At 42.3% G+C, this 15,397-nt stretch overlaps 1 protein-coding gene across 2 annotated transcripts in view; it reads right to left on the minus strand.

Annotated features, from left to right (window-relative positions):
- NUP93 (nucleoporin 93) overlaps positions 1 to 15,397 on the minus strand; it is a 94,582-nt gene that overhangs the window by 33,512 nt on the left and 45,673 nt on the right. For both annotated transcript variants that reach the window (XM_054710021.1, XM_054710020.1), the window contains exon 4: positions 3,775 to 3,837. In XM_054710021.1, the coding sequence (XP_054565996.1) occupies positions 3,775 to 3,837 (63 nt within the window). The remainder of the gene's footprint in view (positions 1 to 3,774; positions 3,838 to 15,397) is intronic.

Here is a 15,397-nt window from a genome sequence, read left to right on the forward strand (position 1 = left end):
TTTCTCTTGTTACATGAATGAACTTATATGTGAAAGCTATATATTTTGAATAGAGAGAAGTATGTTAGAACAGAAAGGTGGGGGCAAGAAAGGGGGTTTCCCTAGAAGATATCTAGAAATAGTGTACAAATGAATCTCAATTTCTTCTAAAATTCTTCCTACTTAGTGGTCAGACCAACCACCTCCTCAGTCTTGAGCCTCTCTCAACAAGGGACAATGGAGGGCCATGAGGCATGAGGACCAGGGTGTGTAGAAATGAGAAGGCAGGGGCAAGGCTTTCCAAGCTCGCAACAGCCAGTGAGGCACTGACAAAGCTGTGGCACTAACTCAGGACGTACACAAAAGTTTTTCTCAAGGACAAGAATGGCAGAGTAGGAAAGGAAACTGAAGAAAACAGACAACACACCATCCAGAGATACTGCTGATGAGGATGGTGGAAGCAGACCTCCAGCATCATGTAAGGGTCAGAGTGACAAGTGGGGATTAACCATTCCATTCATGAGGCTGCCCACCTGTGGGCCAAGAACTCTTGGGTCTTGAATACAGGATGTGCTCTGAAAACTGCAGCTTTCTGGGCCCAAATCCTCGGATAGATCTGAGAGGTATGCCAGCTTCTCATTTAGAAACAACTCTACAACCTGAATAAACAGCACTGTGGTTCCATTCATCATTAGTGTGATAAGAAGCCACAAATAAAAAGGAATGGCCCAACATTAAAATTCTGTTCCCTTACCATGCCGCCCCCAGCTTATCTTAATTACATTAGAGATAATGGAACATCCAATTTGTGGGCTAATCAGGAATGATCAGCCACCCATCTGCCCTATTCCCTTTAGATCCACATGATGGATTAGGTGTAAAGAAGAATGTCAACTAGGGGAGCTCATGAGAAAATCAACAGTGCTACTCAACTAAAAACTATGAGAAGAGGACAGTGGGGGTTGGAGGCAAGGTGGGTGCAGGGAATAGGAACAAAAGGAAAGAAACCCAAGGGAAGAAGGAGGAATGAGCAGGAAGGGCACGCAAAGGTCTAAAATTAAAAGAGGAAAGAACAAACCATAGAAAATGTTGAAGCCGTTATGTGTGGAAATACAGCTCTTTGAACACAGTTAAGAAAGGAGGGCAGGGAGAGGACTGGGCAACTGAATTGAGAACGGGTGGGGCACTCAAACCCCTTTTTCATAAAGGGAAGAGGGCAATATGCCTTGACTTCACACCCGCTTATTATTGAGCTGTTGCTGGCTTTTAGACACTCCACATATGTTCTGATAATGTTGTTCTGTTTTTGCTGGGATGCACCAAATGGAAAAAGATAGGACACATTTGTGGTTTCGTAGCTTGTTTTCTTGGCATTTAAGCAGGACATTGGCATGTTATTCAAACATGAAATTACCACCAAAATGCCAGGAAGCCGCTCAGCCACTGTTTGAAAAATGACTCCTGCTTAGTGGCAATTTCCCAGTGTCCGGCCAGGGGAAAGGTCTCCCCGAGGCTGGCTTCCGACAGTGGAACATCTCCCTCACAAACACATATGCACGCATTTTGCACTGTGGTATGTCACTTAAATGTTTTGGCTGGCTGCACATTTAGTCTCAGTATGGCACAATGTTCAGAGACTGCCAATTCTAGAAATGCATTCCGCAGGGTAAGTGGATTAGGCTCGGTAGCATTCGACAGTCCTAATTTTTTTAGTCTTTTACAGCAGGAGAATCAAAGATGGTGGCTCACTCAAAGTGTGAACAAAAAACAAATTTTTAAAAAATATTTTCAAATCCAAATCAAGTGAATGTCTCTATTTCTAAGAAATAAGTACTGTTGCCAAAAATATAATTAATAAAATTGTAGGGCGTTTTACTCTGATAATTAAACGTGCCAGTCCTTTGGAACATTTTCTTATAAATTAGAGCTAGCAAGCCCCTTGCTGCCCTATCTCACAGCAACCCCACTGAGACACGTCTACCTGCATGGAACACTTCAATAAAGCACACTGAGAAGCAGCTTTTTTTCACTTTATTCCTTTTTACATAAATAAGACAGAAATGTATTTCACTTGATATAAGGATTATATAAGTAAACCGCAAAACAAAGTTCTCTTTCACCCCTACTCGCCTTTGCAGATGCACCCGTTGCTGGGAGACAAGCTGCACTTTTAGAATCAACTCCACATGATTGATAATCTTCCTCCTCCCTCCCCAAAAGACTCCGGTGGCCGGAAAATAGCTTACTCAGTAATGGGAAATTTTGGAAAGGTTTTTATCTTTTAATCCTTGTCAGAAACAAGTAGAGATAACTCACATGTTAGTAAAATAAGCAACCTTTGAGTACCTTGAGAGAATGCTTGTTGCAAAATATTGCTGCACTTGTAATGGCTGTCCTGGCTGACTTATTTACCACTCTTTCAAGGATCAAGCTAATTTGTTTTGTTTTTTTCAAGAGCTTGGAGAAATCATTAATGTAGAAGGCAGCATAAAGAATAAGATCTTAAAAAAAAAAAAAAAAGAATGAGATCTTGCCCTGACCAGTGAGGCTCAGTTGGTTGGAGCGCTGTCCCTTACACCAGAAGGACATGGGTTCGATTCCCAATCAGGGCACATACGGTTACCTAGGTTTTGGGTTCAATCCCCAGCCAGGGTGCATATAGGAGACAACTGATTGATGTTTCTCTCTCATCTCTTTCTCTCTCTTCGATGTTTCTCTTTCATCTTTCTCTCTCCTCCCTTCCTCTCTTTCTAAAAATCAATAAAAAGTAAAAACACAATGAGATCTTGCAATTTACAACAATGTGGATGGACCTAGAGGGCATATGTAAAATAAGTCAGACAGATATAGAAATATCATGTGATTACACTTATATGTGGAATTTAAGAAACAAAACAAATGAACAAATAAAACAAAACAGAAACAGACTCATAGATACAGAGAACAGGATACAAACCTTCAGTTATTAAAAAAAAAAGTCATAGGTCCTGGCCAGTTTGGCTCTGTGGATAGAGCATTGGCCTGCGGACTAAAGGGTCCTGGGTTCAACTCCGGTCAAGGGCACATGCCCGGGTTGTGGGCTCGATTCCCAATGGGGGGGGCGTGCAGGAGGCAGCCAATGAATGATCCTCTCTCATCACTGATGTTTCTATCTCTCTCTCCCTCTCTCTTCCCTCTCCGAAATCAATAAAAATACATTTTTTTAAAGTCATAGGAATGTAATGTACAGCATGAGGAAAATAGTCAATATTACTGTAATAACTATCTATGGTGACCGGTTACTAGATTTATTGTGATCATATTATAAGGAATATAAATGTTGAATCACCATGTTATATACCTGAAACTAGCATAATATGTGTCAACTATAATACAAATAATAATAAAAATAAAAGGTAGCATAGAAAGTCAACTTGGGTGATAAAAGGAAAAGAAATTGAGGGAAATTATCAATGATCATAATTGCCTCTCTGAACTGCTGATTCAGTAGAAACCAAAATACCACTTTTTCCTATAACAATGAAACCAAAGAATTGTCTGGCCCTTACATTTTAAGGTTAATTTAATAATTACTCGATAGTCCAGTGTTTCAGATGCATTTCGGTCACTAAATACACATGGAAGTACAAGCATGATGTTTTCCTGCAAAACAGTTCCTGCAGAACTCCTGGTGAGCTCACTGTCTAGGGAGGAGTGCTGAGCCTTGGGCACAAGCTCCAGCTTCCAGAACCTGCTCCCGGTACACAAGGCCACCCTCACCACAGCTGTACATTTACACTTAGGCTCATTTCTTACCCTCTTCCGGGACTCCTCAATGGCAGACAGCAGGGCATTGTCCTTCTCATTCTTTAGGAAGCCCTATGAAAGGGGGAGAAATGACACAACTTAGGTTCAAATTAACCTTCCAAACACCAAGAGTACACTGTAAGGGGAAAAAAAAAGTACCATTATGGATATCTTCCATCCTGCCCACCTTTACCCTCAAAAGACTCTCTCAACTCAAAAAATATCAAAGCAGATTTTTTTTTAATAGACATTTCCTAGTTTCTTTCATTCTGGGAGCACACGATGATTGTCAGAAGGTAAAGTCCCCGTGAAACAGTAGTGTAAAGTCTCATGTCCTACAAACATACAATGTGAACAGTCAGAAGTATCCTTCAATTCTTAAATGGCTCATTTTATAGATATAGACATAGCTTTGGCTACGCAGCCAGTCACAGTGCCTCTAATGTTCCTTATCTATATTTCTATCTATCTACCTTTCTATCTATCTACCTATCTATCTATCTATCTATCTATCTATCTACCTTTCTTTCTTTTTAATGAAAAGGCCATTTATTTCATGCCTAGAACATTTATTTATTATTTATCTGTTTGTTTATTTCTCTGTTGCTTTCAATTAATTCTCCCATTTCTTCCTAACACTGAGGAAGCCTCGCTATCTACTCGCCTGGATGTTTTCACTTGTTTGTCAATGGCTGGGATACCCGAAAATTCATTTCGCCATCGCTGCTGGGGTTTTGCCACATGTGCTCCCTATTTCAAGCCCGATGACATCCGCTATAGTCTAATACAGGTGGCGCGAGGAGGAGACGGCCCAGTTTGGTTTAATATGCGCACCTGCTTACATTGCAACGGCCTCAATAAACCAGAGCATACAGCTAGGACCCCGTTTGTCCATGCAGAAGCGGGCAGCTTGTGGCCATGCTTCTGGCCACGGCAGGGGAGCCAGACAAAAATGATGGGAAGGATTTTAATGAAGGATAATGAGGGACTTTGTTTATATCCTTCACAGCACATGACTACATCAAGTCAACAAACTGTTCTTACGAATGTCCTTTCTTGAGTGATCTTCGGCTTTAGTGTCACAGTTGCTAAACAAAGCTATGGAACCACTGTCACTGAATGCTGGTCCTGAACAAAGAGCAGATACAGATTGTGCTTTGATGCACCTTATCATGGCGGCTGCTGCTATGGGAAGCAACTGTCACAGCGGGGGAGGGTGCCAGGAGGGTGATAACCACTACCTGACTAGGCCTGGTCTTATTTTATTCTTTTTGGTTGGGGTGGGAGGGGCTATGCCAACTGCCCCACCCCCTCACTGGGCTTCCTCTGCTCTTCCCAATCAACGACCAGCCTATCCATTCTTTTGACTGCACCCATGTCTACATATAACCCACATACACGTACACACCATTAAAACACAAATGCAGAGCAACGATCAGACACATTTGTTTTAAAGCAACATACTATAAGAAAATTCTATAAGTTTTTTTAAGAAATTAAATTTTAAGAAGTAGTTATGAAAGAAAAAGAAGAAAAGATATTGCTCAGGGCAGATTATTTTCTGCCTTAAAATATTCATTACCATTATGTACCTCAACAATTAGGCTTTCTCTACAGCACAAACTGAGCCCACAAAAGATAGGGAATTTGAATTTTTCATCCTTTATTCCTTTCTAAATTGGAACACTAAATTAGACTACAAGTCACATTTTATTTTAAAAAACACATTTTTGGTGACTTTCTTTTGAAAAGAACCTTAAAATTATAGTCAGAATACCGCTGGGTCTGTGCGCCATCTAGTGGCAGTCTGTTTCTTTTCAAGGACAACAAGGAAAATAACAAATTGAAGAATTAAAAAGTTGGGCAGAAAAATACCTGCCTCAGCCCATGCTTCTTCCCACAGGTCTCTTCCTCAACTTCCCTTTTCCACCTGTTTCCTTTCCTCCCAACTGTCCTGTGAGACACCGTTCATCCCAGATAGATACTCTTAGAACTTATCCTAAGTGGGTTTTCTGGAGAGGTGAGCTGGCAGGAAGGGAGGTGCCTTCTCTCACTGGGTGGGGATCCCTGCCCCAGTGAGGACCCCTGGTCATAGAGAAGGCCCAACCTTCCATGCGGAGATGCCAGTGGTCTACCTGGGACCCTCAGAGCTCCTCATCACTAACATCCCTCTTCTTGCCAACAAGCACGTTTTAACTGCTCACAGGCTCCCACCCAACCCTTCTACTATCGACCTACTCAATAAGCAACAGTCCATGGACAGCTGCAGGCCTCCTGACGTCCCCATCTGTGTACTGCTCCTCACAGCCAGAGTCCTGGAAAGAGAACTTCTAACTGGCTCCCTGAATGGGTTTTGGTTTCAAGCTTTCTCTCACATAGTATAGCTCCCATTCAGAAAGCAACTGAGGGTCAGACACTGCTCTAAGCAATTCAAAGACGTTATTGCTAATCTTTTAACAAATGAAAGAGTAGACATGATCACCCCTATTCCTCTCCCTTCCCCTCCACTCCATTTTATAGGTAAGAAACAGGCAGAATTTTAACTCTCAAGAGTTTTAACTCTCAAGAGACCAACCATTTCTGAGATACTTAGGGACCAGTAAACTTCAAAGAAAAACCTTTTTATCTCTAAAAGGAGCATCCAAGAGGGGAGCAAAAAAGCCTTAAATTGGTTTCCTTCATCAGTTATTAGCTACCCTTTATAGATGATGAAGTTGAAGGCTCAGAGACTACTAATCTTTAAACCAGCACTAATAGGAGCTAACCCCCACGGGTATGGTGATTACTGCATTCTACATCTTTGTTACACACATCTGGTTATAGTCCTCACCTTTAACCTAATTCTAGACTCTCTCTCAATACGACTTAACTGGACCATACTTCAAAGTGTGTTCTTAATACAGGTTCGTACTAGACTTACCGGGGTGTCACTTTGTAAATTATATAAATGTCTAATCTGAAACTAATATAATACTGTATGTCAACTGTAAACTGAAAAATTAAAAAATGTTCTTTAACTTAAAAAATATATTAAACATTTAAAAAACTGTTGATGGTTTCCAGAGCTTCTACCAACTATCAAATGATATTAAGATCACCTGGTTTGTAAGTAGCAAAGCTCAGACTTAAAATCCAAATTTTCTAACCCCTTTTCACAGTGGATAAACAGATGTAATGCCTGCGTTATTTATTTATTCCTTTCTTCCTCCTACTTCACATAGTAAAGTTTTTGGCATTTCTTTACAACGGTGCTGTTCAAAATGTGGGTCAGGACCCATAATTGGATCACGAAATCAACCAGCACTTTTTTTAAATGAAATAGAATACTACAGAGATATTTGGTATGGGTAAATACTGTGTTGTGAAACTTTTCTTTCAATTCCATATACTTATGTGTATGTATGAAGTGGGTTATTGCATAAAATGTATTTCTTACTATGGGTCACAGGCAAAAGAGCTGGCAATTACTGCTCTAAATATCAACTCTGTAGCATTCCGAAATATTAATATTTATTGCCATGGAACAATAAACACCGTACATCTGCCCAAGCAATATACTCAGTTACGTGTTCCATCTTTAACAGAGGAAGTGGACTGCCTTGCAATGTATACTGGCTGAGAACAACCCAGAATGTAACCACAAGTAAGTCGATTTGCCTGTCAAATGTGTGGTCACATCTCAGGGACCTGGCCGCCAACTGGCTTTAGAACAGCTCAGGTTGAGAAAGAGGGGCTGAAAGTGCACTAGTTTTAATCACCTGCAGACTGTGGGCTCCAGGAGACAAGCGGCAGCTAATGCCTACTGACGAAAAAGAGAATGAGCAAAAGCATGTTTGTTTTTGTCACATGGCCGAATTCTCCTAGCTTATTTGCTTTCCAAAAGTGAGAACTGTGAGAAATAAGGGTCTCTGTGAGACAAATTTCAGTACACACTTCAGTGAGGAAAGTAAAGGCAATAAAAGCCGGCACTGATTCTTTCACATGTCTGTTTCCCACCTACTACAAATAAGTGATTTGTTAGTTACACAAACGGTTTGAATGGAAGAACACACATTTCCTGATCAGTATTAAAAAATAAAATGGAAAAAGATAAAATAATGAGTCTAAGGTGGCCCAGGCGGAAGAGATGTTCATTGTTGATAAAACCCAAAAGATGAAGAGAGAATTTTAAAACCAGGGCATTTTCAGGATTTGCGAAACTTTTACATTGTTTATAGCACGTTTGGTTATTATCTTAGACCAATATTTAATGTAAAAAGCAAAAGCCACAGTTTACGTGGCTCTCAAAAAAACAGAAAGGCCATTCCACGCCTCTTCCTCTTCAAGAGACCAAATGGCAACCCACTCTGTCAAAACCGAGAGGGAGGCCCCACCGCAGGCCAGCCTTCGTGCCGAAGGGATCTGACGTAAGATAAAACCACACGGAGGGTGCAATGACAGTCTTGTGTTCTCTCTCATTTAACACATACACTATATACAAAATAGGAGACCTGTAACCAACATTCCAAATCAAATAATATGAACAACTGAAAGCAGTAACAGTAGAAAATGGTCATTGTGGTTCAAAATAACCTTGCCGAGATACAAGCAATAGCTAGGACAGCAATGAGATGGAGTGAAAAAATAAGCAGAGGAAAAAAAAAACTTTAAAAAACAAACACAGAATAATGAAGAGGGTCTGCTCCAAGATGAAACAAGAATTCCAATATGCACTGTAAGTATTCATTAGATTTTCAGGTGGTGAATGGAGAAATGTCCAATTTCCCTAAAGACAGAGTGAGTTATAGCCATTATTTTGTTTCAGCTCCTTCTCAGGAAAATGCCTACTCCCTTAACCTCTCCCAAACCTCCCTCCCAATTTCTGAACGAATGACCTTCTCTTGGGTGAAATTTTTACGAAGGTGAAACTGTTACTTAAGGAGAAAGTGAGGAAGGACAAAGCAAGATACTGTTTTCAGATGAGCACACAGAACTCGTGTGGTCCTGGGAGCCCTGGGCCTATCAGATGGTGTGGACACTCTTTTCATTAGCTCCCTTTGTGGTGCCTGCAGAGAGCACCTCAAGGAATTTCTCAGGCGGAAGAGATGTTCATTGTTGATAAAACCCAAAAGATGAAGAGAGAAATTTTAAAACCAGGGCATTTTCAGGATTTGGGAAACTTTTACATTGTTTATAGCACGTTTGGTTATTATCTTAGACCAATATTTAATGTAATAAAATAAGAATACATAAGATGTCAGCTTAAAAGGCCCACGAGATGAGGGCATGAGTGGGGGGATGGAGGGATAAAGGGAGGATAAGGACACATTTGCAATACCTTAATCAATGGGGGGCGGGGGGGATGGGAAGGCCCATGAAAGCCCTAGCCAGTTTGGCTCAGTGGATAGAGCGTTGGCCTGCAGACTGAAGGGTCCCAGGTTTGATTCTGGTCAAGGGCACATGCCTGGGTTGCAGGCTCAATCCCCAGTGGGGCGTGTGCAGGAGGCAGCTGATCAATGAATCTCTCATCATTGATGTTTCTATCTCTCTCTCCCTCTCCCTTTCTCTCTGAAATCAATAAAAAAATATATTTTTTAAAAAGGCCCATGAGAGACTGAATCTCCTTTTGCAAGGAATACAGACTGAATAGCAAATCAAGGCTTTATTCTCCCACTTAGATATTTAGAATAAGTCCCACTGCTTGTTTTCTGCAAAAATAATAATAATAACAAATAAATAAATAATATTTTAAATAATTTGTTCACAGATTCTATTAAAATATCTATCTTCAAAACTACCCCTGCAGAAGGCAGTGCTAAGCTGGCAGGGCTGACATCACCAACTGTAATCCATTTTTAACGCTGCTGAGTGATTTCTCACTGTGCCTCACGCAAAGGCCTCGCTGCTCTCAAGCAGCAGGTGGCAGCAGACCCTGCCAGCGTGGCTGTGGAGTCCCACCATTTGCCAGCTCTGCATATCCATGGGCCGCAGGCAGCTCTGGAGCCACAGGTGGCAGACCTTGGCTCTGTAACCCGGTGCTGCATGGGCACCAGGCCATCTGTCCCTGCCAAGCTGCAGGGTCCCATTTTGTACATGGATTCTGCTCCTGGGCTAAACAAAGGGTCACAAACCTATGTGATGGATTTTGGTTCATTAAGGCAAAATGAATCACTTGCTCTCCATTACTCAATTGGTTTACAGGATGGTCTACAAATTCTCAGAATGAAGAAAACTCAAAGTGTGCAAGACAATTCTACACCCAAGAATACACGGCTCAGAAATGCCTCCTCCGGGACCAGCATTCTGACTTAAGTACATTGGCGCCTGATCCCTTCAAGGGCATGCCAATATAGCCATGATACGATTCCACCTCACCTGAGCCTTCTAGAAAAAGCCACCCGCCTTTGAGAAAGCCATTCATGTGAGTCCATCTAACTGCCTTTTGTGAACCCGTCCCTGTTATCCTCCCCATCCCAACAAAAATGGAAGAGAAGGAAGGGAGGGAGGATCTTATAGCAAAAAAAAAACCCACACACACCAACTTTCCAAGATTTTCAGCACTGGGCCAAGAAATGGCTCAGAAGGAAAAGTCACCCTTGAGAATGGAGATGTGCCATTCCTGTGGTACAGGAGAAAGGAGTGCAGGGGGGGAGGTGGCACACTTCTTTTGTCAACAAAATGTGGGCACATAACTTCTTATCTCTACAACAAGGCATCAGGCGAGGGCAGCATCCTCGGGAGGGCCATTTAAGTGTCTTGTGCTATTGCTGCAAAGCCATTTCTGCCCCTTTTAGGGGGCCCAGGGCATTCCTGTTATCTGCTACCTCTATCTCTGGCCGTCCAGGAAAGAAAGGCAATCCATCCAGCTCAGTCATTGGGTAGGAGACCCCATGTAGAGGGGAAGCAAGTAGTAAGGGAATAATATAAATGAATAAAATAATAAATGATAGACATTTGGGCACGAGTGGGGGGAAATGCTTTTCAGCAGAACTCCCCATCCTCCCAAACCCAAGGAGCCCTGAAATAATCTTCCAGGTCAGCATCAGCGCTCCCTGCTGGTCACCAGGTCTGGGAGACGATGTGGTTTCTCAAAGCTGATATCGCACACTTCCAAAAGAACTTAGCCAGAGCCTGCAGCCTGGTGAGAGGGGCCATGATGCGCAGAGTGCTAGGCTGCAGGGGCTGGGCTTGTGCCGGCCATCCTTTCTCTCCACCACTCCACTCCTGGAACTGGGGTGGGGTGGGGGGATCGGGGCGCAGGAACACTAGGAGCCAAGAAAGGGGGGGGACCGCAGCCAGCCAACTGCTCCCAGCTGCTGAGGTGGCCCCATGGGAGAAAGCAAGGACAGCAACTCCAGCATTTTATCTTCTCCCTGCCACCCCCACCCCAAGCCAACACACTTGCTAGGGCTAATTTTGGGGGACACAAGATCAGAGAAGATTCTGAAGAGAAAACTTTCCAATCTAGCTTTGCCAATGGAACACTGCAGTGTGCCAAAGTATGCTTGGGTTCAAAGAGCAGCAGCAGACCCCTCTCCTCACTCACCAGAAGGCACGCACAGATCTAACACACATTAATGCCACAGCCACTCTAACAGATGGAAAGTTAAAGAGGATATGTAAGGGACAATAAAAAATGCTCTAATATCTTTGAGGAACTGATTTCCATCTTGAAGATGGATTAGTCCACATTCAAAGAACTTGGGGTACTAAAACTGCATTGCAGTATAAACGAAATGGAAATGCATCAATGATGGCCTTTATTGTGACCAACATCCCGCCACTGCCCCCCAAACCCACTCTAGGACAACTCACTAAAACAACCCTGTATTCTTTTTTAAACAAACAAACCCACAGATCCCCCGCTTTGTCAGATCTAGTGTCCTTTCCCTTTGGGATCAGGAAACAAAAGCAAGATTTGGGGCTGTAAGAAGGCAGACAGGAGAGGGTGTGTCTCCCAGCCGTCAGGGGGGAGCCAAGCTGTTTTAGCCAGGCTGGTTTCTACAGAGCTCAGGGTTAAGCCTCGAGCTCTAGTTAGCAAGCACAAGGAGCCCTATTAGTCAAGACAACGTTTGGGCACCACGTGCCACATTAATTCCCTGCTGGTACACGGTGTCAGTCATGTACACTGCGGTCGAAAATCGCAGCTCCTCCCTCGATGCAGCACAGCTTATGCTGATGGGATTGGAGCACTGATCATGGCTGTCACAGCAAAGGGCACTCTGGTTCTCCTGCAGTTTCTTCTAGTTCAGAAATTCTTTTTTCATTTTAATGTATTTGTCTGGAGACCAGTAAAACAAACAAGAGTCCTTCTCTTTCATAGCTTCCCACCACAGTCTTAAATGTAATTTGTCACGGCACTCCTCTGCTAACAGGCCTTGGGATTTCACACTCTCTCCAAAACCTTCATTAAGTTTGAGAACGTTCTGACTTCACCCTGTCAGAGCTAACTTTACCCTGTCATACTGCAGGATGAACCACTCACCAAGTCACCACGGGTACAGAAAACTCAAAACACTACTTAGCTGGAGTGACAAACACAAGCAACAGGACAGAGGGCAAGACCATTTTTCAAATACAAACTGCCCGAAACTGAAGGGAGCTAAGACCTTTCACCCAGCCCGTCCATAGAGGAGGAGGATAAACCCTGCGCTGTGGCACCCCGCACACCTAGAGTTAAAGGGCATATCAGAATGCCCACTCCATCCCTGCTCAGAACAGATGAATGTACGTCCATGCCCCTCCCAGGAGACTTTCGCCCTTCATGTCCAGCCAACACAATGGACCTAAAAACTTGACCTGCAGGTTTACCTTTTTTTTTTTTTTTTAATCCTCATCTTAGGATATTTTTTTCATTGATTTTTAGAGAGTAGAAGGGAAAGGGAGAGAAAGAGAGAAACACCGATGTGAGAGAATCACATCTATTAGTTGCCTCCTGCATGCCCCGGACCGGGGCCGTGAGCCTGCAACCCAGGTACATGCCCTTGACCGGAATCAAACCCGGGACCCTTCAGTCCACAGGCCAACACTCTATCCACTGAGCCAAACCAGCTAGGCAGTATGTCTTATTTTTAAATGTTTGTTTATAAGTGATAGATTTATAAGTGCATATCATCTACTACCACACAGGCCCAGGAGGACTCCAGACACAGCTCAATGAGTCATTTTGGCCAGCTCAACCCATCGATCTACCAGTTACCAGTAAACCCACAAAAAGAAAGATGGAGTCAAATGCAGACAGAGGCACAGCACAGACCAGGAGTCAGGTGGCCTGGATTCAGGGCAAAATGGACTGTTTTCCAGATTTGTGACCTGGAGAAAGGTTGTTTCACTACAGTAAACCTTGCTTCACCTAACTGTAAGATGAGCTGATTGTACTACAAAAACTCTAAGGCCAGCTCCAGAAATTCCAACTCCATGACAGGTGGGAACAGGTAAGAAATTAGCACAGTCACTAACACTATAGCTATAGTTCACTTCCAAAATAATCCGTACCTTGAACCACAAAAGAAATACAATCAGCTTTGGTTTTGAAAGCAGCAGACATGTATTTCATATATAAAATTACCAAACCCACAAAGACTGAGAATGGAAACCAGAATCCAACATGAATAACATTCTCACAGGAATGCTAGTCTCATCTTGCATAAAGGAGCAGCATTCCGTCTTCTGTCTTCTGAACATCCATCTTACACTGGAAGGAGTAAGTTTCTACATTTTGAAAAAGAACAAGGAAGCACAAAGCAATGGATTGCAGAAGTGCTGATATGAAATATGTTAAAATTTTACTTTATATTTGCCAACAATTTCTTAAAAGCATTCATCGGAAGCTATCTAGATATAAATGCTAACTAAGTCTTTACTTCAGGAACATCTCAAAATTTCTATCTCCTAACAGAATACAAAGTAGCTGCTGCAAATTGGCAAGACAGGGGACTTCAAACTGGACTGAGGAAGGTAACTCCTGTGCGGTCACCTCTGGCAGAGCTCCTGGTGCCGCCATTTCCTTCCTCCTCACTGCCATCTCAGTGCCACCACGGTGGTCCTAGCGGGCCGGCAGGCATGCGTGCTTATCTACATGATGCCACTCACTGCCAGGGCATTCAAAGGTTTGCTCTGAATATTGTTTGTTTTTTTTTGGAGCAAAAAGAGCAGCCCCTGGCTCTTTACTACCAGCCAGGCTAGAATTTCATGAGAAAACTGACGACTTAGAGTCAAGCAATTTGGGAAACCCCTAAAGTACCAGAAAGGAGGGCCTCTTCCCCGCAGCCCAACCTGAGTAGCCCACGGCGCAGGCAAAGAGAACGAGCCGCACCTGGGCCGCTGCTGTCTCCCTGAGCACCTGCTACACAGCTCCCACCAACCAGAGGAAGAAAAAGGACCAGGTCTCCCACCAAGTTCAGTGTAGAAATTTCAAAGGCAGGCTGACCCCTCTCGTGCCATCCGACCAAACGTTTATGCACGCAAAGCTGCAAGGAAAATGGAGTTCTCCTCTGCTGCCCTCACACTTTTATTTCAAGTGCAAGCCTTCTAAAATCCAAGGAGAAAGACTCCTTTTGCATTTTATGTATCTACATACCATGTAGCTAAACAATTAATATATTAAATGTCCCTCTTGGGGTTAAAAAAATATACAGAGGTCTAGGCTTTTATGCTGCAAGCATAAGGCAGATTTCTGCAAGCTTTATGGAATCTTTGTAGGATTCTAAACAGGACAACTGAGCCTTCGATTTCAATGAAAAGACTGAGGTGAAAATCCTCCTCTCTGGTTTCAAGAGCATCTACTAATTAGAGAACAGCACTCAGTGAATACGGTGAACAACAGCTAGTGCCACCAGACCTGGAAGAACAGCTGGTTTTATAAATTTGATATCAAGTTAAAAGGCTTCTCCAATAACCATTCTGTGAAGATTCAACTCCTGGAACAGCTACTAAGGCCTTTTGAGCAAATTCTTCATGGTACAGCTTACTGTAAATATACACTTACTATAAATCTTGAGGGTTAAGTACCTTTAAAAAGATAAACTCACAAATCCAAGTTAAAATCCACTTGTTTCCTCTAAGTAACAGCAAGAAGGAACAAAGGAATTAGCCCAGTCAAATCCAATTAATTTTAAAAATCAAGATTTCTAAGCTTACAATTACAAACAAGAGTTTTCCACAAGTAGCTTTGAAGTGAAATTTCACAGAAGGCACTAAAAATTATCCTCATTAGTGAATGAAAGCTCTAATCTATTGATCTTTTAGGGCAAAATCTTGTCTTGTTAAAGCATTTTTTCTTGTATATTTTAATCAGCTGTTACAGATCATGAAAATATTTTCTTAAAAATAAACAACAGCAACAAAAACCAGCAATTTTCTTTAGGAATAGAAAATAAACTGACTGTAAAAGAGAGTGAAAAGAAGCCTGAACTCTTTTAAATATACCATATTTAGATTTATTTTTCTCTCTCAAGTGTCATTTTCATCTTTGACTAGTGAAAAATTCATACCTCTCATTACCTTAAATTAACAATGCATAGTTAATTGAAAGCATGTGTTAAAATCTTCAATAAAACCTATATTTCAAGTATATATCTCACACTTGGTTTCTAACACATACATAAAGGAAGGTATCCAAGAACCTTTGTTACACCTTAGCATTTGCAGCATT

Source organism: Eptesicus fuscus, chromosome 21, assembly GCF_027574615.1.
Source record: "Eptesicus fuscus isolate TK198812 chromosome 21, DD_ASM_mEF_20220401, whole genome shotgun sequence".
Classification (NCBI taxonomy): domain Eukaryota; kingdom Metazoa; phylum Chordata; class Mammalia; order Chiroptera; family Vespertilionidae; genus Eptesicus; species Eptesicus fuscus.